General features: G+C 42.4%; 1 protein-coding gene across 1 annotated transcript; it reads left to right on the top strand.

The window, feature by feature from the left end:
• Positions 1-2768: 2768 nt before the first annotated feature.
• Positions 2769-24051, top strand: LOC114361666 (uncharacterized). The gene is made up of 14 exons (XM_028316789.1): positions 2769-3493; positions 5404-5620; positions 7109-7179; positions 7861-7973; positions 9448-9534; positions 10481-10563; positions 11765-11859; positions 12890-12980; positions 13674-13897; positions 19926-20041; positions 20494-20663; positions 21993-22072; positions 22598-22687; positions 23904-24051. Exons 1-14 carry the CDS (start codon positions 2954-2956, stop codon positions 23973-23975), a joined length of 2049 nt encoding a protein of 682 aa, XP_028172590.1. The 5' UTR covers positions 2769-2953; the 3' UTR covers positions 23976-24051.
• The last annotated feature ends 379 nt before the right edge of the window (positions 24052-24430 follow it).

Genomic DNA, 24430 nt, shown 5'->3' with positions numbered 1-24430 from the left:
CTTCCCCCAATGCTTTCCATGTTGCTCTTTGTCTGGGAAGCAGGAAATTAATGCTTATCGTGTCAATTGAAATGGGCTGGCTGTTCAACAATTGGTAATGTGCCCATATTAATAAAACTGTTGACTCATGTGTGTCGGGGCGAATCAATTGCCACAAAGTTCGTTGTCTCGCCTTGTAAATGTGGCAGACTCATAATAGGGTGATAAAAATAACCAATAAACTGTTGCTTTGTCATAAGGGTCAATTTCAGTTGACCTTAGTACCTAACTAAAATACACCCGGTCGAGGTTACTGCGCAAATGGCGGTCGTGGCGTCACATCGAGGCTCTGTACGGCAAGCACGAAAAACTTTCGAGTTCGAATCGTTTGAGTATAAATCGCGATCAAAAGATTTAGTACGAAAACTACAACAGCGCCCTTGTGAACGTGTCTTAAAGTGAACTTAGTATGAGAAATGGTTGCACGAAACTTATTTTGAGAATCAAAATTGTCACGTTATCGTTGAATTCGAAGGTTGAGAATCGAATTTTGTCGAATACGCAAACGATTCGAAGACGAAAGTTGTTCATGTTAGATGTACTGGTACAACGCTGCGGGGCTAAGGCGGAGAGATGTGCGGGTGAGTGCGAGGGAGTCCAATGAGGGCTATTATACTTAACAGTTGGCACCCCTGGCGATTGACAGGACCTTACTCTACAGTGGCGCCATCTTGATGAGTGCAAATGCGATAGTCCTCCTACCACTTTCGCGCTCACCAGTTGGTGCCACTGTCTTCGCTACTAGCAAGTGACAGGACCTTACTCTACAGTGGCGCTAACTGGTGAGCGCTAAAACGATAGCCCTCATTTCAGCGAGGTGCGCAGTTAACTTGACTAAGTTGTAGTTTTCATGTAAACACTACTTAATTACTGGTGATTATTTTCTTTAGAGACTTAAAACCATGATTTGAAGCGATATTTAAAGTGAAAATAGCCGGTGTCGGACTTGCCGAATAGTAGGAACGCGAGTTCGAACTCCGCCGCTGGACTATTGTGTGTGATGAACCCACTCGTAATCGTCACAAGATATAATATCATTGGTCACAAGCATTTATCTTACCACGAGGGGTTAACAGGGACAAGTTACACAGTTTCGGGTCACGGGACTATTCCCACCTCTCGTTCCCACCGCTGCAACTCCTGTGTAGCCAGGATCTACAGCTTGGCCGCCAATAACCCAACAAGGTCAAGTTTGTCCCGAGGGAATGTGTCAATTTTAAATTTTATGTGTCAGCTAACTTACTCGTAACAATTTTACCGGTGAATCTGACTTTTAATCATTACCTTTTGACGATTACCAAAATGGCTGCCACAACACAAAATCACATGACTGTGCAGTTCATTTCCATTCCAACGCAAATGACCAAAAAATACGGTAATTACGCGAAACTATTGCCGGAGCGATGGTAAATAATTAAGCCATTTCACGGGCAGAAGGCCGGTCTTAATTAGTGGGTAGACAAAGTTGGAGATAGATGCTGCAACCTTACCTTAATGGGGCAGTTGACACCGTTAAACAATTCCAAGGTTTACCACCACCATTATCCAAACGACTTCTTTCTAAAGCCTGGTCCGTGAGCACGTAGAATTTTGTCCAATGAGTCAGCACAGTCGCGACAGCAATATAATTACGCGCGAGCGATAATGATGGGTAGCTTGGGGTCATTGGACAAAATTCTACGTGCTCACGGACCAGGCTTTACATCACATTATATTGGGATGGGGACTATAGATCGTTTCATCTACGAAGATGCGTCCCACATTCTTCCGCTAATGTTTGAGTGTTATCGGTACACGCTAAATCATCCATGAGTGCACACGCACTACAATAATGACGCTCGGATTGCTCGGATCAAACTCCCCGCTCCCCGCGCAACCGAGACCAAACATTGCTGGGGCGCGTCTTCGTGGATGAAACGATCTGTGCTAGCATATTATTGGTTACGGCGGAGTGTATCCCACCCTTTCTGTGGATGTCGTAAAGGCGAATAACTAAGGTACAAAATATGGTCTAAGGAGCGTGAAATCCTCCATTTGCCTCGGGAAAATTAGAGAGGGTGGTTCTGCAGTGGAGACTAAATGAACTGGACGAAGACATCATATAATAACACTTGATAATTATGTGAGCTCCTTTTTAAACTAGGATCACAGTTTAAACACCTGAAACGTACCATAATGTTCTTCTGATTAATTTCGTTGCGAGTCCAATGACAGTTCAACTTTTCCCCGAAACAAACTTGACCTTCACTGATTGGGTTATTGGCGGTAAGCTGTAGATCCTGGCTACACAGGAGTTGCAGCGGTGGGAACGAGAGGTGGGAATAGACCCGTAACAAATACACCCCAACACAAATATCTCTCTATATTGTGGCTTCTATTACTGACCTAGTCTACGCCTGTTTATTTCCAGTTGTTGAACAACTAATTAGTCCGGTGGATCCGCGAATTGTCCGCGAACGTAGACGTCCACAAGTCTATTGTCCCAGACATTTTGTCTGCCAATTGCCATGCTCTATTGAACAAAGAATCGATTTTATTGCTGTATTTTCCTTGTGTAGTGCATTTCGCAATATTGACTTGGAGTTAGAATGAATGACAATGTTATTAGCTCATCAGAAGTAACACTTTTATAGTATTGCGTTTATTATTCTCAAAATAAGATCGATTTTAACACTCAACAGTTTGATATGCCAGAGTATCTTTGACGGTTTTTGTACGCTTTTCGCATTGAAATCGACGAAACTTTTCTCTTTACAATCTAGGAGGTAGATGTATAAAAATGACCATATCCTTATTGCTCGAATCCACTCTTCAAAGTTCATATAACTCAGGAACCCAGTGACAACTACAAGAATGTAGCAACAAGCTCCAAGCATTCACTATCGAACTAGCCATATTACTCTCCAAGCATGCTATGAAAACGGACACCCTGGCTGGCACCAGGACACAAAGCGGGGAGCCGCCGCGCTCCACCGCCTATTACTACGCAGACCTTGAAAGACTCAAGAAGAACAAAACTTCTCCAGAGCCGATACCTCAAGAAGAAACCCAAAACCCGAACGACCTCAGCGAATACGTAGAATCCAATGAGGTCATCAACGATGGTGCCATCAGAGAAGTCCCTCCATTCCGCGACAGACGGCAGTGGAGTCTTCCCGAATACTCCACCCCCGAAAACACGAGGAAGTTGGAAGAAACATATTCCACAGCTGGGACTTTTCCCATGCCAGAACCAAAGGAGAAGGAACCGTTATTGGCGGAGTTGGAAGTTGTGGGAAGGCTGCCGTTGACTCAGCTGGATTCTTCTCCAGGGGTCAGGAGAAGCAGGAGCTGGTATCTCTGCTGCCCGAATGTGGCTGACGAGGAGATCTCGAGGGAGTCTTCGTGGAGGTACTCCAGCCTCAGGCCGGTGACTGCTCCGCCGCTGCCTGGGCAGAATGGAATGAGCGAGCTGGTATGTCTTAGAGCTAGATTTTGGTGTATGTATGTCTGATTTTAACTGAAGTGTTTTTGTAAAATCTGATTGTGAATACATACAGTGTGAGTCACGTTAAAGTGTACATATGAAAATAGATGAAACTAGACCTATTTTTATCGACAAAAAAGAGGTCAAAAAATTTTTGAGTTTTTTTTTTTTATTTTTTATAGAATTTTTTTCTTTCAATTACTTATTGTAAAGAAAACGTAATAACTTTTAAACTAAGCGGTATATCCTGATAAAATAAAAACTGTAATAATGCTAAATAACAGGCGATACTAAAAAAATACATACAATGCACAAAAAATGCCAACAAGTAATAAAAAATGATACTTTTTGAAAAAAATCTGCTTAAAAATTCGTGTTTTTTTGGTTATTTGATAAATTTCTCCAAAAAATGCCCCTATAACAGGTGGTTTTTATTGTTGTGTATTATTCTCTATCGTATTACCTTTGTAAAACCAAAAATTGCATGTCTCTATCCCTATCACAACATTTGCTATGATAGTTTGAACAAAGGCCTACCACAACATTATTCTCCTCTACAGGTAGGGACAATTTTAATTTTAACTAAAATGCTTATTTTACTTCGAAATCTTTTGTTTTTACTTGAAATCTAACTTGTCTTTATCAAAATTACAAATCTAGAGCCATTTTCAGTTTCGTTGTTAACGAAGCGTTGAATGGCGCGCCCGGAGAGGCTTGGTTCGAACGATCATAGCAAATGTTGTGATAGGGATAGAGACATGCAATTTTTGGTTTTATAAAGGTAATACAATAGAGAATAATACAAAACAATAAAAACCACCTATTATAGGGGCATTTTTTGGAGAAATTTATCAAATAACTAAAAAAACACGAATTTTAAGCAGATTTTTTTCAAAAAGTATCATTTTTTATTATTTGTTGGCATTATTTGTGTATTGTATGTATTTTTTTAGTATCGCCTGTTATTTAGCATTATTATTGTTTTTATTTTATCAGGATATACTGCTTAGTTTAAAAGTTATTACGTTTTCTTTACAATAAGTAATTGGAAGAAAAAAAATTCTATAAAAAATTAAAAAAAAATCGCAAAAAAATTTTGACCACTTTTTTGTCGATAAAAATAGGTCTAGTTTCATCTATTTTCATATGTACACTTTAACGTGACTCACACTGTATAGAGCCCATGTGCTCAATAAATTCCTATTTACTCGAGTCTTATGCCTGTTTTCACCATCAATCCCTAATTATTTTTTTAAGTGACCCATGTGAAAACTAAATTCCTGTTATGTGTTATAGGGGTCACTTAAAAAATAGGGATCGATGGTGAAAACGGGCATTAACCCCGCAAAGCAAGGCACAAATAAATAATACATCAATTGTTACGCGGTCATAATGCGACCACATGGGGATTGATTGGCTAAAAATAAGAAAGAAAAATATTTTTCTTCATCATCTTGGCGATATCACACATTCGTACAACATGTAGTTACTCATAGGTCGAGAAAACAGTGGATGTCTAAGGGAGAAATATGGTCACTTAAAGCCTCCCAACCCGTCTGGCCAGTGTGGCGAGTGTAGACCAAATCCTCCATTTGCCTCTATAATTCAACTAGCGGCCGCCCGCGACTTCGTACGCGTGAATCCCGTTTTTCCCGCTAATTCCCGTTCCCGTGGGAATTTCGGGAATTCCTTTCTTAGTGCACCTCTACGGTACCTAAGCTACGTCCCTTCCAAATTTCAAGTGCCTACGTTTAGCCGTTTAGGCTGTGCGTTGATCTGTCAGTCAGTCAGTCAGTTTCTCCTTTTATATATTTAGATTTAGATTAGAGATCCCTTCTGGAGTGGACACTAAAGACCAAATGTTCATGATAAAAATAACCCCTATCATTTCTTTCCAGGTGCTAACGCACAGCAGCGGCCGAGAGGACGTGGCTTCACTGCGGGCGGAGCGTGACGCGCTAGCTCGAGCATTGTCAGCGGAGCGACAGCGCGCGGCCACGGCCGCTAGAGCCCACGACGCGAGGCTAGCGGAGCTGCATGGCGTCATAGCGGAGCTGGTGAGGCGGCGCGCCGCTGACAAACACGCCGCGGCCATACCCGAGGAGGAATTGTCAGGTAAGACAGTTATTGGTTTCACTGCAGAGCTGAGCGTGACGCTTTCGCGCGGGCTTTCAGAGATGCTGTACGGGCGTTAAAACGAGGTGCGGCGACGGAACGTATCTTATAGAGCCAGGGATGCTGCGGTGCGATGACGGAGCGACAACGCAGCGGAGCGCAGTATTTTTAGAATGTCCTAAGTGATAGCTGCTCCTTCATAGCCTGACTGATTCGGTTTAGTGGCGTTGCATTGCGACATTGCGCCGCTCTTGTGGCTCTCAATGCGTTGACATCATACTCTGTTACGACGCAGCGCTTTGGCATCGCGAGTAGGGCATGGCATCTTTCTATGTATGCATATCGGCGGAGCTACGGCCGCTAGGGCCCACGACGCGAGGCTGGCGGAGCTGCATGGAGTCATAGCGGAGCTGGTGAGGCGGCGCGCCGCTGACAAACACGCCGCGGCCATACCCGAGGAGGAACTCTCTGGTAAGACCGTTATATTGTACAGATTTTATATTGACAAAGCCTCGGTGTGAACGTAGCGCAGTATTTTTTAGAATGTCATAGGTGACAGCTGCTTGGTCAAAGACTGACTGATTCACCATTGCTACAACGTCGGAGTTGGTTGGAGCCTCTCACGCAGTCTTTCAGAGATGTTTGACAGCTGCTTGGTTAAAGATTGACTGATTCACCAATGCACAAAGCGGCGATGCGTTGCGACATCGCACCGCTCTTGTGACAATGCATTGACATCATCACGTTGTTACGACGCAACACACCGACAACGCTAGTGCGGCATCTTTGTCCACGTCGGAGCATCAGCGGCCAGGGCCCACGACGCGAGGCTGGCGGAGCTGCATGGAGTCATAGCGGAGCTGGTGAGGCGGCGCGCCGCTGACAAACACGCCGCGGCTATACCCGAGGAAGAATTGTCAGGTGAGTAGTTATGGAGGTCTTGGCTTCACTGCCAAGCGGAACCTTAACTTCGAACTCCTATGTTCTTCTGATTAATTTCATTTCGGGTCCAATGACAGTTTAACTTTCCCCCGGGACAAACTTGACCTTAATTGGTTAGGTTTCCTGGCTACACAGGAGTTGCAGCGGTGGGAACGGGAGGTGGGAATAGTCCCATGCCAAGCGGAAAGCCTTTTTGGCCGAGCGTAAGGCTGGGCGTATGGTCCACTGCAGTGAAGCGAAGGAGTAATTGGGAGTTTCGTAAAGTGTATGTCCATATACGCGGAGATTATAGCGGAATAGAGAACGTATGCGGAGCGGAGATGACTGTGTTTTTCCATACACGGACGGAGTTAAGCTGCGAGCAAGCGACGAGTCATTTTTTTTTACGTAGTGACAAATTTATGTTTGACCAACCAAGGAGATGACGCTCTTTCCAACTGTGGCTTTCATATAATTACCAACATTTTGGTCCAGACAATTTACGTATTGTTTTACTAAGCTGTTGAATGGACCGAATATAAAATGTTTCTTTCTCTCTTATTGCAGATGAGTGCGAGTCGACCACGCAGCCGGCTGGCGAGCTCGACAACGATGCGGACAGATCCCGGACTGAACAGGTCAGTACGACTTAGACATTGTGAATAAGATTTAAAGAAGCCCCCTCTGAATGCAGGGGACTGGATATCATTGGGGGAGGCCTATGTTCAGCAGTGGACGTTCTGTGGCTGATGATAAAGCGCCGCAAAAACTCGGGCTAGTTGGTGTCATTGCTATCTGCGATTCATCATCATCATCATTTCAGCCATAGGACGTCCAATGCTGAACATTGGCCTCCCCCAATGCTTTCCATGTTGATCGATTGGTAGCGGCCTGCGTCCAGCGCTTCCCTGCTGCTTTTACGATGTCGACTATCTGCGATTAATTAAAATAAATTATATCCAGGACAGCGTAGGATCAGTCGTGGAAATCCTTGGGGGAGGTCTTTGTCCAGCAGTGAACGTCACTTGTCTGAAACGAATATCCAGGAGACATATCCAGAAGCATAAATTGCAGAGCCGACCCACTGCCTCCTTTCACCCTGGGAGAAAGGTTCATCCTACCTCCATGGCAACTTCTTAGTTCTTCTGATTATTTCTTCGGTTTTTTGACAGTTTAACTATCCGCTTGAGACAAATTTAACCTTCATTGGTTGGGTTTTTATGGCGGTCAAGCTGCAAATCCTGGCTACACAGGAGTTGCAGCGGTGGGAACGAGAAATGGGAATAGTCCACAACGTTTAAGTTTCCTTACCCTCACAGAATGATTCCTCATCCATGCTGAGTCCTGAGGAGCTGCCGACTCCTCAGGAGCCGAAGCAGGACCAGCTGCCTGATGATACCAGCGAGTCTAGCACGCAGGAGATACCAATCGGGTGAGAACTATTTTATAAAGCTCAGCTTTTTTATACCTTACATCCATCTATACCAGCGGTTCCCAAACTTATGTAGTCTACTGCCCACTTTGACAATAAATTATTTTTTAGCGCCCCCATTTTTGTAGTCAAGAGTCGAGCTCGGTCGGTGTCTAAGAGTCCTCCTAGTAGATGACGCCTCCCAAGCCTCTACACAACGTCCCGATTTTTTTCTGGGTCTCTTACCGCCCCCCTTTAAGCCTGCAGCGCCCACAGGGGGGCGTTATCGCCCACTTTGGGAAAGACTGATCTATACTAATATAAGTTTGCTTTTTTTTTAACTTTAATCAAATTTCGGAAACTACGGGTCCGATTTGAAAACTTAATTTTGTGTTGGATAGCCCATTTATCGAGGATGGTTTTAGGCTATATTATAACATCACCCTACAGCCAATAAAGGAGCAGTAAAGAAATACTCGTATGTTGCAAAAACGGGGAATATTATTCAAAATATTTTCACGCGTACGAAGTCGCAGTCTGTAATATGTAGGCCCTTTTCAAGGCACTTAGGCCCGGTTTCCACCAAAGCGGAGCGGAGCGGAGAAGTGTCAGCCGTCAAATTTTCTATTGAATTTAACAGCAGTGGCGGCGCGGCGCGTAACGGAGAAGCGGAAATAATGAAACCCATCAAAAACAATACTTGTCAAAAAAACCAAGTCTCGCAACTCAGTTGTTCTACGGTAAAAAGTTGTGAGATCCATGTAATACCAAGTCCAGGCCAAGAAATAAAGATTTCCTGGCCTGGACTTGGTATTACATAAATACGTTTTACATAAATATATTGACTTGGCCATCGCATGAAAACACGTGTAAATTTTTGATGGGATCTCATTTCTTTTTGTATTTTGTAGACAGCAGTTATGTATCTAGAAAACTGGACCGAAATTGAAAAATTTTACTCGACTTGGCGGTTGCACTACCGTGCCCCCAAATATTTTAGTTTTTCCTTGATTCATACACCAAACACTACTTATATTCCAAATTTGAAGCTTCTAGGTCTGCTAGAAGTGCCTTAGAATTTTGATGATCGGTGAGTCAGTCTCAGTGAGTCAGTGAGTGACAAAATTAAGTAACTTTGACCCGTTATAATTCTTAAACTACTGGTTCAAATTGAATGAAATTTTAAATATACCGTGTCTTTACAATGCCTGCATAGCTAATGAAAATTCAGCCTTCTAGTTTTATCCACAACGAAGTTACAGGCAGTCGAAAATGGCCTGAATTGCTTCGAGAAAAGGATGGTACGGCCGTGCCGCTTTTTTGCTCGACTTGGTGGGGGCACTGCCGTGCCCCCAGATGTAATTGGTTATTCAACACACTTTTCTGTTCCGCTCCGCTTTAGTAGAAACCGGGCCTTATACATGTCCCAGCATGTTGGCTAGTTTCCTCTGGTAGAAAACAGCCTAGTATTTTTATCATAATTATGTATTTCCAGGGCGGAACAACGAACGGAGGCGGCGCCTGAGAGCGGCAGCCTGCATCTATCCGGGCGGGACTCGGAACTGTGCCTCAGCACTGCCAGGTAAGGCCGCTGCAGTCATCATCATCTTATCATCAACCGTGTGCTTAAAGTCCAAAGATTTTGAAACGTCAAGTGGCAAAAATCAAAAACTAGCGTAGGTCACCTATAATTCTATACCATGAGTTTACGTCAGGTGAGCATAAAAATTGGGGATGTTATGGATATGTAGTTTCGGTTATAGATACGGTTACGGATATAGGAATAATATTATACCGGTTTCGGTTATGGTTACGGATGTTTTTTTATTTCGGATATCCGAAAGTTTCGGTTACGGTTACGGCTATCCATAACATCCCTGATAAAAATGACATTAAATTATGACATAAACTGTACAGCGTCCCTAGAGCGATTACTTTTAAGAACTAAAATCTTCATGATTTTTTTTGATGCACTCGCTAACGAGCACACCTAACGTAAACTCATGGTAAGTGGGTACACATGTCCTTTAGATTTCGAATTCGGTTTTGTCATTAAACTGGACCAGTAAAACAGTATTCAGTTTAGACGTGTACTCTTAATTAATCAAGAAAAAACGGGATACTACCGTGTGAACATACAAAACCAGTTTTACGGGATCGATCCCACAGAACCTGGGAAAGGGCCTTTTTTCATTGGACTTCTAAGAGCGCTTTATTTAAAGCCTATATGCAGAAAATTAATTATTTGTACAACCCATCGAACTAAGGCGATTATCACACTGCGCCGCGCTCCGCCGCGGTACGCGGGACGACAGATTTAATCATTGTATGCAAGTATCTCAGTTTGTATAGAAAACACGCACAGCACAACACACTGACAACGCGTCTGCGCGCGGGATTTTTTATATGAAATCACGCGGACCGCAGCGGAGTGCGGCGCTGTGTGATAAGCTAACTGCGCACCTCCCTGCGCTCGCCCCGTCCGTACCAGTGCGCAGTTAACTTGTATGTGTATGCGTTGTCTGCAGGTGTTGCCAGTTCGCGCGCGGCTGGTCGGCCGGCGACAGCTGCGAGCGCGGCAGCGAGCCGAGGGTGTTGCCAGCCGAGCCAGGTAATATTAAAAGGATTAAAAGTGCTTTTTATAAGCCTACTTGCATAAGTAAATGACTTTTTTTATTAGCATAATATTCAAGCTTTTGTGAGCAGAAAATGTAATCTATCAGCAGAAATAGGTAATTGGTCATTAAACCATGACTAGCAAACATTATTAATTCGACCAGTTTATCATTTTGCGCATTCTTTAAAATAATTTATCTAATTCAATATCTAAAAGAATCTCCGGAAGAACGGAAGAACATAGGAGTTCGAAGTTAGGGTTCGACTTCCCTCCAGTGCGGATGACAGGTGACAAAACAAAGGCTTATGCCCGTTTTCACCATCAATCCCTTGGAATTTTGTTTTCAAAGGGGTCACTTAAAAATTAGAACCAATCTACCCTTATATGCCTGTACTACTCACTGATCAGAAGCATCTTGGAGTATGGTTGTGTAATCTGGTCGCCATTCTATAATGTTCACTCGGACCGAATTGAGGGTGTCCAAAGAAAGTTTCTGAATATTCTTTGCTTCAGATTGGGTTTGGGTCGCGAATATAGGTCATACAGGGCAAGGCTACAGCGCTTCAAAATGACGTCTCTGGCCTCCAGACGTGAATGTCTTGAACTGGTCTGTCTGCACAAGATTTTGCACTCTGAACTTGATTCACCAAATCTTCTTTCCCTTCTTAATTTTAACATTCATTACAAATCCCGAAACCCTACCAAAAAATTATTTTCGCTCCAAGTCTACAAAAACAATACCTCTTTTTACAACCCTATAGCCAGAATGTGCAGACTTTATAATGACACTGTCACTGAACACTCTTCTTTGGACATATTCTGTTCTAAGCTGTCCAAATTCAGGAGAGATATCCTGAATACGAGTATAAAGTTAAGTTGTCCTTTGTAAACTTTAATAACACTTATTAACATTAAATACTAAGCATAAAATAAGTTAAACTAACACTACTTACCCTCTTTATTTCATCATTTTCAATTCATTCTGTGCACACATGTTTAGAGTTGCGGTTTAGATTAATCTATGGAATATTATCGGTGCCTGAATATGACTGTAACTTGTTTTGTGAGCCTTAAATAAATAAATAAAATAAATAAATAAATTAGGGATTGGTGGTAAAAACGGGCATTAGTCTATCGATGTAGGACTATCAAAGCAACACATTTACAGCAATGACCTTATTCTATTATATTGCAGGGCGGTGTGAGTCGCGGCAAGCGAAGGTCGCTTCGCGGGTGCGATTGCGAAAAACTGACGAGACGGATTCCAACCAACACCTCAGTGCCGAGGAGGTGAGTGGAAACAGTATAACCTGCACTATCCTCATCATCATCATCATCATTATCATTATCATTTCAGCCACAGGACGTCCACTGCTGAACTTAGGCTTCCCCAATGTAGCTCTTTTCTTGCAGGCGTGGTGTTATCTAAATATAGTTATAACTCAAAGGTGACTGACTGACTGACTGACATACGCCCGTTTCCTATATTCAATCCTTGTCCAAATCCGGATTACAACTGTCAAATTGAATTCAGTCTTAGATTATATTTCCAAAATGTTCGAAGCATTTACACTTTAACATTGTTTAAATAGTCATATAAACAATATAAAAATGCAAAAACATCAAAAACCGCAGATATTTTGGCCAAAAACATATTAAAATTTGACAGTTGACAATCCAAATCCGTCCAATTTAGATTAGGATTGAATATAGAAATCCAGCAATAGTGATCTATCAACGCACAGCCCAAACCACTGGACGGATCGGGCTGAAATTTGTCATGCAGGTAGATGTTATGACGTAGGCATCCGCTAAGAAAGGATTTTACGAAACCACACCTAAGGAGGTAAAACGGGATCTACGCGTACGAAGTCGCGGGCGGCCGCTAGTGTAAAATAAATTAAGTTTTAACGATTCAGATTTAGGGCTGATTTTTCAATAGCCGGATAACTTTTGTCTGAAGAATAAGTTTGGCATATTTACAGTTTTAGTATGGGAAATATGTCAAAATGACAAGTTTATTATTTAGTTAAAAGATAACTGACGATTGAAAAATCAGCCATTGCTCATGTAAATTACCCAATTTTACCTACTTTAATTAACTGAATAGTGAGATAGACCGATATGTTTGCCCATAAAGTCTCACCCGCAAGCTTCCTCAGTTATTCCGTGACCATGGCGCTTGCAACAGTGCCGAAATATCGGAAACACAAAATTAAGGTACATGGTAGCAATCCCGTCAGTAATAATAATTAATTATGTTAGTGACCATGAAAGTTTAAAACAATTTAATCAACTGTATTGGCACTTTTATTTCTAGGCGTGGTGTGCGGAGGCGGCAGAACGCTTGGCGTTAGACGTGTGCGCTCAAGCCGATTTGCGTGAAGCTCTGGCAGCCGCCTCCAATGACGGTGAGTTGGTTCAGCTGTGATTTGTAGAATGTAGGTGAAATAAGACAAAATAAAAAATAAAACTAATGGTTTCGTGATTAGACACGTTGTTCTACCTAAATCAAGCTTCCACGTACTCTTTGTTAAAAATATTATGAAATCTAAGGCTTTTTCAGGCACTATCATTTTCATTCTTCGATAATGATATTCTAAAACACATCAATTATCCTTTCGTCTCACTATCTTCATTACTTCCGATCCGAGGAACGCGGGTTCGAATCCCGCCGCCGCTCGACTATTGTGGTGAGCCCACTCGTAAAACCAGCGTATGCCTGCGGCTTCACCCGCTTAAAATTTAGTGTCAAACATCGGCATAAATTATAGCCTATATGTTAATCTGGGTTACAAACAATAATACTGTAAAGTTTTAACAAAATCCGTTCAGTAGTTTTTGCATGAAAGTGTAATAAACATCCAGACATCCAAATTTTCGCATTTGTTTAGTAGGACGAAAGGATAACGGGATTATTAGTAATTTGATTTTACTTCGTGGTATTCGTGGTGGAATATTCTTTAAAAAATGACCATCATTTGTCTGTAATAAATGTTACAGTGTCCGGTCCACTTATGAAACTTGATGTTCAGTTATAACAAGTTATGTTTTATTTCCACGGCATTGTCCATAAACTCTAATTTAATCACCGCTCGTTGCAGACTGCGTGTGGCGCGTGCGTTGGTTACGCGCAGCAGCCGAAGAGCGTGTCTTACGCGCCGCACTCGCGCGCTCCGCTGACACCGCGCGACGTTTGCTACACGCGTGCGGGGAGCTTGAAGCCGCTGCAGTCGCTGTGTGTGCTGCGTTGGCAGCCGCTGATCGCGCTTTAGAAGCATATGATGTTCTGTTAGCACTTGCGGAGACGAGCTCTACGCATCACCAGGTTAGATACGCAACTGTTTTAACACAATCACCAAACTTCAGATGACCGCCTATGATGGATGTCTTATTAGCACTAACCGAAACCAACGCCACGCATCACCAGGTAGCGTAATGCATTGTTTTAACGCAATCACTTAACGCTACATATTATATCATAACTATCTACAATAAAGTCTCCGCTAACATCGCCTGGCGACGATTGCTACACGCGTGCGGGGAGCTTGAAGCCGCTGCAGTCGCTGTGTGTGCTGCGTTGGCTGCTGCTGATCGCGCTTTGGAAGCATATGATGTTCTGTTAGCACTTGCGGAGACGAGCTCTACGCATCACCAGGTTAGATACTAGGGCATGCAAACCGGTTAACCGGATAACCGAAAAAACCGGATAACCGACACAATTTAGAACTCGGTTTTTGTCAGTTATAAATCCGGGTTTTTCGGTTTTTTCGGTTTTTCTTCTACGATTTTAGATAATTTAATAACTCATACAAGAACACGCTTCTTTAGTCATATCAATAAAAACAATTATTGTAATGCAATGTGGAAGCGGTACCAAGGCTCCAAAGTGTTCGCAAGAGACAACTCTATTGGGCAAAGCCAGCTGACGAAGCTAACGACGGCGGACGGTAGTGTAACGTCAACAAAAGCCGAGGTTCTGGGTGAGATCGAGAGGTTTTATGGACAGCTATATACCTCGGTCACCAAACCCGTTGATAGCTCAACTTCAGATCCAAGAGCTAAGCTAACTCGACACTATACCGAAGATATCCCGGACATCAGCCTATACGAGATTAGGATGGCTCTCAAACAGCTAAAGAACAACAAGGCACCGGGTGATGACGGAATAACATCGGAGCTTCTGAATGCGGGTGGAACACCGATACTGAAAGTCCTTCAGAGACTCTTTAACTCCGTTTTCTTCTTCTTTTTTGATGATGTTGGCAATACACGTCGAGGTCGACTTGATTTGTGCCATTTTCCAGTATATAAGTGATACGAGTTACAAAATGAGATCAAGTAATGATATAATGAAGGATGATAGATGATACCCTTTCCCACCCTTTGAGTCTCAGTAAAGTTGTGGTGCTTTACTGAGACCTCCTATGGACAACTTGAGAGAACCAGAAGAATCACGATGCACTGTTTTGCTTCACTTGCCCACACCCATGGACGTTCACGAACACTCAATGGTTAATAATCCACCATTATTACACATTAATAGTCGCCCACACACGAATTTGAGGAAATAAAACAAAACCGCTAACATGACGCTTCAGATTCCCGCCAAGAAGTCCTGACCAAAGGTTTTGCTTTGCTAATGAGCGAAGTATCCTATTGTTGATCTCTTTATATTTGATTTTTAATTAAACTATTCAATTGATCTCACAATATTATGTTCAGAACATGTAACTTCATCTTGTCAAACTAGAATATAAAAGAAATAAAATTATTTTTATAATAATTTGCAGCATTTTTATTTACTTACAAACAGTCGACCCGAAAAACCCGAAAAACCCGAAAAAACCGGTTTAGTTCGGTTTTTAAAAATAAAAACCGAAAAAACCGGTTTTTCCAAACCGCTCGGTTTTTGCATGCCCTATTAGATACGCAACTGTTTTAACACAATCACCAAACTTCAGATGACCGCCTATGATGGATGTCTTATTAGCACTAACCGAAACCAACGCCACGCATCACCAGGTAGCGTAATGCATTGTCTTAACGCAATCACTTAACGCTACATATTATCATGGTGGACTAACTATAATGAAGTCTCCGCTAACATCGTCAAAACCACTACTTATCATTGGCAGAAACGAGCGCTACGCATCATAAGGTAGGATTACATATTGTATTATTTTAACGCGATCACCAAACGCTCCATTTGTATCATAGTGGACTGACTAATTATGTAGTGTGGGGAACTTGAAGCCGCTGCAGTCGCTGTGTGTGCTGCGTTGGCTGCTGCCGATAGGGCATTGGAAGCGTATGATGTGTTACTGGCTCTGGCAGAGACGAGCTCCTCTACGCATCACCAGGTAGGATTACATATTGTATGTATTATTTTAACGCGATCACCAAACGCTCCATTTGTATCATAGTGGACTGACAAATAGCGGAGGCTGATACTGTGCGACGATTGCTACACGCGTGCGAGGAGCTTGAAGCCGCTGCAGTCGCTGTGTGTGCTGCGTTGGCAGCCGCTGATCGCGCTTTAGAAGCATATGATGTTCTGTTAGCACTTGCGGAGACGAGCTCTACGCACCACCAGGTTAGATACGCAACTGTTTTAACGGTATCCTTCCGTTTGGCCAAATTACTTTTCGCCAAATTTCACTTCGCAAACAACTTATCGCCAAAGTTTCATTTCCCAAATGAACTTTTAGCAAATGTACTTTTCGCAACTAATTCATTTGGTCAAATTATCATTTGGCCAAATTTTACTTGGCAAATGTTTATTTAGCAAATGTTTTATGTTGCCAAATATTATATCCCAAATAATTTGTTTGGTCAAATTGACACTTCACATACTTACTTACCCACCGTTACCCACAAATCAAAGCATAAGGCACATTATCATGGTTTTCACAATAATTTTATGTAAAACATTGCAGAAAATAGTATGGTTGCAAAAAGTAGGTATTGCAGAAAATAGTAGGTTAGGTTAGGTTAGAACAGTGACCCTTAATGCGCGAAGGCGAGCGAAGCGTGCCGCGGCAGCGGCCGCCGAGCGCTAGAATCACCTCTATTGTTAATGAATCATTTGGAAATTTCGATACAAAGAATGAAATAAGGAAATTAATGTAGAACAAATTTTATATTAACTCCCCACTAAGCAAAATAATAACCACAATAATAGCTAATTTGTATACCATTCTATGCACCAATCAAATTATTTTGTAAATAGTTTATCGTGAAATATTTTTGCCTAATGAAACATTTGGCAAACCATACTTTGCCAACCAATAATTTGATAAACAATAATATGCCAAAAAAAACATTTGCGAATTAAAAGTTTGCAATAAGTTGCTTTGCCAAATGAGAATTTGCCAAATGAAAATTTGCGAAACGTTGTTTGCGATGTGATAATTTGGGAAACATTTTTTGGCCAAACATTAGTAATCCTGTTTTAACACAATCACCAAACTTCAGATGACCGCCTATGATGTCCTATTAGCACTAACCGAAACCAACGCCACACATCACCAGGTAGCGTAATGCATTATCTTAACGCAATCACTTAACGCTACATATTATATCATAAATCATAACTATCTACAATAAAGTCTCCGCTAATTACATATTATATCATAGTGAACTATCTCCAATAAAGTCTCCGCTAACATCGCCTGGCGACTATACTACACGCGTACGGGGAGCTTGAAGCCGCTGCTGTTGCTGTCTGTGCTGCGTTAGCAGCCGCTGACAGGGCGTTGGAGGCATATGATGTGTTATTGGCACTCGCCGAAACAAGCTCTACGCATCACCAGGTAGGATTACATATTGTATTATTTTAACGCGATCACCAAACGCACCATTTGTATCATAGTGGACTGACTAATTATGTAGTGTGGGGAACTTGAAGCCGCTGCAGTCGCTGTGTGTGCTGCGTTGGCTGCTGCCGATCGCGCTTTAGAAACATATGATGTGCTGTTAGCATTGGCAGAAACCAGTTCTACACACCATCAGGTTAGATACTAAATAGACGGACGACCCACAGTCTTATGTCTGACCCACAGTCTATAGACAGCTGCGTGCGGCGAGCTCAAGACCACTACTTATGCTCTACATTATCATTGGTAGAAACGAGCGCTACGAATCACAAGGTAGGATTGCATATCGAATTACTTTAACGCAATCACTAAACGCTCCATTTGTATCATAGTGGACTGACTAATTATGTAGTGTGGGGAACTTGAAGCTGCTGCAGTAGCTGTTTGTGCTGCGTTGGCTGCTGCTGATAGAGCGTTGGAAGCATATGACGTGTTGTTAGCGCTTGCGGAGACGAGCTCTACGCATCATCAGGTGGGGAAATACATTGTCTTAACGCGATCCACCAAACGCTAGGTTGTTTCAATATAAACTTTAGTGTCTAGGTGCTTATTGATGCGGCGACACACTGACCCACACTACTAGACTACACAAAACACTAACTAGACGCTCACTCATTTTAGAAACTAGTACCACTGTAAGAGTCGCTTTTGTCCGATGGACTGGTTAACCAATTGAGCTCAAGTTACTCAACATAGACTGATTATGACTATATTGACACCGCGCGGCGTTTGCTGCACGCGTGCGGGGAGCTTGAAGCCGCTGCAGTCGCTGTGTGGTGCTGCGTTGGCAGCCGCTGATCGCGCTTTAGAAGCATATGATGTGCTACTTGCTCTAGCAGAAACCAGTTCTACACACCATCAGGTTAGATACTAAATAGACGGACGACCCACAGTCTTATGTCTAACCCACATGTCTATAGACTGCTGCGTGCGGCGAGCTCAAGACCACTACTTATCATTGGCAGAAACGAGCGCTACGCATCATAAGGTAGGATTACATATTGTATTGTTTTAACGCAATCACCAAACGCTTCATTTGTATCATAGTGGACTAATTATGTATTGTGGGGAACTTGAAGCCGCTGCAGTCGCTGTCTGTGCTGCATTGGCAGCCGCTGATCGCGCTTTAGAAGCCTATAACGTTTTATTGGCGTTGGCAGAAACTAGTTCTACACACACACCACCAGGTAAATGCAACTATTCTAACGCAGTCATGATAAGGTCTTATAGATAGACTAATGTCAAAGTCAAAGTCAAAATTTCTTTATTTGTTTGGACTAATAAATAGTTCTTACAAATCGTCATTTTGCTCTTAAGGAGCCTCTACATGTCTCATAATCTTTTTACCCTACCAGCGCTTCGAGACCAACATTTGGCAAGTGCTGAGAAGAAGCGCCGCAACAAACTCAGTCACCACTGTCTGCCGGTTAATATAAATAAATAGAAATAGTAGTAGTAGGTACATTCGATTCAGGAGCAGTTCACTGAATTTACCATGCATTCTTGTATGGTGTATCTTATAAGCATGGGTATACAAGATTGCGTGGTATATTAAACAAGGTAGTGACGTGCTAATTTCTAGACTTACATATTAAGATACTAGTAGAAATGACTCGCATACATAAATTTGAATAACTTGGATTGACCAGTCCCCGAAAGCAGCGCCTGTTCACAGACATGACGAGTGAACCAGCCATCGCTTCACTCGACCATATTAGAGGGAATGTAACGACCCGCCTCACTACGCCACCACCCCAGAGACATTTTAGTGAGAATGACAATTCCAAGTTATCTCTATAAAAAAAAACTAATAATAAAGCTAAGTAACAGTCCAGATTGAGAAGCATGACACTATAACATTTGAGAAATTATTATTAGTTTATACATTACTTTTCATTTTAATTCTTAATACTAAATCTAATGCACCGACACACGCCGACCGTGCATTAAAATTTATATATTAAAAGCATAATAATAATTTGATGTTCTACTACCAGCGCTTCCAGATGCACTACGCATCACCAGGCATATTTTAACGCCATCTCCAAACGCTTGATGGTTTCAAACAGTAAACTTACACGCCTGCGGTGCATGAAGTTTGAGGCCGCCAACAGAGATTGGTGCTACGCATCACCAGGTAGCGAAATGCATTATCTTAACGCAATCACCAATCGCTAAACAATTTAAAATGTTCTTGACTCCCTGAGTATGTTAGATAAAGTGAGTGATAAATTAGAGACTGATGGATAGACTATACTACCACACAAATGTATTCCATGAAATGACATAGTGTTCCGAAAAAAGTCTTTACATTACACACAATAACAACTATTCGCTTGTTTCCAGCGCGAAGCAGCGGAATCCGTGCGCTACATATAATATCTGCGGCTCACAAATGTGTTCCATGAAATGACATAGTGTTTCGAAAAAAAGTCTTTATGTTTATACGTAATAAGAACTACATTCGTTTGTTCCCAGCGTGAAGCAGCGGAATCAGTGGCGCTGCAACTGCTGCGGCAGTTAGATGGGGCCCAGCGCTCCGCCTGCATCGGCCGCCCGCTGCTCTCGCCGGGACCTTGGCTGTCGCGAGACCAGTCAGTATTTAATATTCATTCACCACTAGTTTGACTAGTCCGTACGCATAACTAGTCACCTTGTGCCCAGCTATTCAGCCATAATTTAATTAGTTTAACTTGTCACCTGCTACTAGTTACCCTACTAGTCATCTCCTATTTTATATACTTACTGAGTGACTGGTCGCTGGTCAGGCACACAAACGCAACCTTGACCAGACAAGACAAGACCAGAAGGATGTTTTTTTGTTACGACACATACCTACTTCCATGCCACTCCATTATCAGTTATACTCAAATACACGTCTCGCGGTGTATTTGCGTCTCGGAAATTTGAATTTCAATTAGGCGCATAAGCGCCTGAATAAGCGGTTAAAATAAAACCACCAATGGCCCAGTATTACAAAAAACAATTTACATATATTTTGTTATGTAAGTTATTAAGTTTAGCTAAGTTTCCATTCCAATTCCAGGACCAACGGCACCGAGATCCTAGAAGCCCATGACTCGTCCCCCGAGAGCGAGCTCGACACGATGTGGAAGCCGGCGCACGAGGCGCGCCTCAGGGAACACTGTGCGCGACTCAAAGCAGAGACAGTGTCGCTGCGGGCCACGCACCAGCCGAGGCTGTTCTCGTATCATGGTAAATACACACACGCTCGTGAGTTCGTGACTTACTCACACGCTCGTGACTCGCTCACACTCTCGTCTCACTCACTCACACCCTCGTGACTCGCTCACACTCTCGTCTCACTCACTCACACGCTCGTGACTCGCTCACACTCTCGTCTCACTCGCTCACACGCTCGTGACTCGCTCACACTCTCGTCTCACTCGCTCACACGCTCGTGACTCGCTCACACTCTCGTCTCACTCACTCACACGCTCGTGACTCGCTCACACTCTCGTCTCAATCTCTCATACCCTCGTGACTCGCTCACATCCTCGTGACTCGCTCACACGCTCGTGACTAATTTACGCTTGTGACTCACTCACGCTCTTGACTCGTCCCCCGAGAGCGAGCCCGACACGATGTGGAAGCCGGCGCACGAGGCGCGCCTCAGGGAACACTGTGCGCGACTCAAAGCAGAGACTGTGTCGCTGCGGGCCACGCACCAGCCGAGGTTATTCTCATATCATGGTATACTGACACATATGCTCTCTTTCTCACACTTACGATCTCTCACGCTTTTAAAACACTCATACGCCTCTCACTCGCACCCATACACTTACAATACATCTGTTATATGTATATTGGAATGAAACTCAGGTTAACTTAACGGCGTATATTTGGTGACTGGCTTCTCATTACAAATACAAGCTTGTTAAAAGCATTTAGGCATACCCTCGTATCGCAATATTATTAATTATAAAGTACCTACATAACAACATCGACGCTGCAATTTGCTTAGAACGGAGACAGTGTCGTCATGAGCCACGCACCAGTCGAGACTGTTCTTCTATCATGGTAAATGTACACAGCACTCAGAGATTGTGTTTTGACTCTCTCTCTCATGCTTTAAAACATCCTCACACTCTCTAAAACACATTCAGACTCACTCCCATGCTCTAAATCACACTCGCACGCTCTAAAACAGTCTTTCCCAAAGTGGGCGATAACGCCCCCTTGTGGGCGCTGCAGGCTTAAAGGGGGGCGGTAAGAGACCCAGAAAAAAAATCGGGACGTAGTGTAGAGGCTTGGGAGTCGTCATTACTAGGAGGACTCTTAGACATCGACTGAGCTCGACTCTTGACTACAAAAATGGGGGGCGCTAAAAAATAATTTATTCTCAAAGTGGGCAGTAGACTAAATAAGTTTGGGAACCACTGCTCTAAAACACCCTTGTATGCTCTCACTCGCACCCATACTCTCTCAAAAACAATTGGAAACTCACACGCCCGTGACGCACTCACATTGATGATTAATAGATTGAGAAATGTTTAATTTATGATTACATTTGTCTTTTTGTAGATATAGACGAAGAAGACATACAGAAGTCAACCACAGGAGCCTTCAGCATGGCTGAAATGGAAGCTGCTGTTATGATGCAGGTGAGACATTGATACTTATTTCCTGACAATATTAATCATCATCATTTCAGCCATAAGACTTCCATTGCTGATATAATTAATACCTTTATTAAGTAACTAGCGGCCGCCCGCGACTTCGTACGCTTGGATCCCGTTTTACCCCTTTCATCTATCTTACGCGGTTTAGATTTTTTCATACAAATGTTTTTTCCCGCTAACTCCCGTTCCCGTGGGAATTTTGCAATATCCTGTTGTAACTAAGCTTTGAGTTTACTAAGGTACCTGCATGCCAAATTTCAAGCGTCTAACTTAAGTGGTTTAGATTTTTCATACAAAAGGATTTTCCCGCTAATTCCCGTTCCCGTGGGAATTCCTAAGTATACTATAACCTGCCCAGGAGTATGAAGAATAATTGTACCAAGTCTCGTTAAAATCCGTCGAGTAGTTTTTTTATGTACTACTATTACATACTACTATACTGTAATAGTCATTATCATCATAGTCTGGGATGCTTTATTAAGTCTTTGAGTTGGTATTGTGTTTCAGGAAATGTTAGCGGCGCGCGAAGCCCGGACCAGTTCCAATCCTCACTCGCACCACTCACACCATTCGCACCACGACCACCCGGACTATAAGGTGAGTGATGGATGGTACCCATAGCGTAACTTCTGACCGAAATACAATGTCTAAGTATACAACGTGCTCCTTTTGTTTTCCGGAAATTTTAGGGGTATATTCTATAAATAAAAACTAGTTAATGAGTCTTAGGAATATGTGTTTTTAAAAGCATATTTTTGAAGATATTGTGGATTCTAGATTTAGAAGATACCTAGTTGATTTAGATTATAGTAGTCTTCTTGTGCAGACTTTTTATTGATAAGTGTATGTAAATTATGAATTATTTCAGTGAAAAATTAAGTTTTTAAATAATTTCGTATGAAAAAATAAGTCGAAAAAAATTGTTGAATTTAACAAAAAATGTAATACCATTCCATTCTTTGAAGTGGTCTTATTAATACTCTAGAGTTCCAGGAAATCAAAAAGAGCACGTTGTATTTGTTTATTTATAACTAGCGGTCCGCCCCGGCTTCGCACGATTGCAATGGAAATTCTCGGCTTTTCTCTTCTATAATATGCATGTTTGTTTATACATATAAAAAAATCTTCCTCTTGAATTAGTCTATCCATTAAAAAACCGCATCAAAATCCGTTGCGTAGTTCTAGTGTAGTAACGCCCGTATTCACAAACGATACTTGTTTAAGTGAAGCAGCAAATCGAACGCACAGCGTTGAATAGAGCTCTGATTTGTTCGTGTGAGACCCCATAGTAATGTTTGTTAATACGGGCGTAAATGTCATTAAAGCCCTGGCGGTCTTGATGTACGCTGAGCGGGTGCCTTTTTGTCAGAGGGGCACAAGCAGTTAATAGGCTAGTTTCCTAAAAAAATTTTTTTAGTCCGTCATGTTTAATATCAAAAAATATTGGACACATATATTTTATTTGTCAATCTAACAAATAATTACATAGTTATGGTGCGTTGAAGTTTCGCACGACGTCACAACGTGCGGCACTTTTATGCACGCATTGACGTCACGGGCCTCTTCTTATGAACTTTGGCGCGCTTTATCTCTTTAAATTTTCATTAGTTTGAAAAAGTGAAAAATACGTGTAGAGTATTTTTTGATAAGTTAACTGACGGACTAATTAAAACTCTTGCTTTTTGACCCAGGAAACATCATTAGGTATCTCTCTGCTTGAATCTATGTCTTGCCTGCTTGTATACCTTTCATGCAAATAAAAAGTTTTCTATTCTATTCTATATTAAATAAGGTTGATTTACTTTTCCTACAGAGCGAGCCGCCTCGCAGCCGTCGCCGCGACCGCGCCCGCCGCCGCGCGCGCGCCTCTGAGACCGCGCTCTAGCGGGACATGACACGCCACGACATGACACGCCACGACACAACATGACACGTCACGACACGACATGACACGTCACGACATGGCATGACACGTCACGACACGACATGACACGTCACGACACGACACGCCACGACACGACATGACACGCCACGACACGACACGACATGGCACGCCACGTCACGACACGTCCCATCACGCCACGCCACGCCAGGCCACCTTATATCAGGCTACGACTCGATACACCACGTAAATAATACATACAATAAGCTAGATGAAAAAAATTCAATTATTTGTCGGTCAAACAGATAATTAGAAAATATTATACTCATATTTTTTATTTTCTTTCATAATTAAATAATAACAGTGCTACCACAGAATAATAATAAGTACTACGTACAGAAGTTTTACTTCGCGAAGGTATTTAAAAAAAATATGCTCAATGTCATTAACAATATGGT

Source organism: Ostrinia furnacalis, unplaced genomic scaffold (assembly GCF_004193835.3).
Source record: "Ostrinia furnacalis isolate ACB-3 unplaced genomic scaffold, ASM419383v2 OfSCF5861, whole genome shotgun sequence".
NCBI classification, from domain to species: domain Eukaryota; kingdom Metazoa; phylum Arthropoda; class Insecta; order Lepidoptera; family Crambidae; genus Ostrinia; species Ostrinia furnacalis.
Note: the sequence above shows the minus strand (reverse complement) of the source record. Positions and strands in the feature narration are given on the sequence as shown.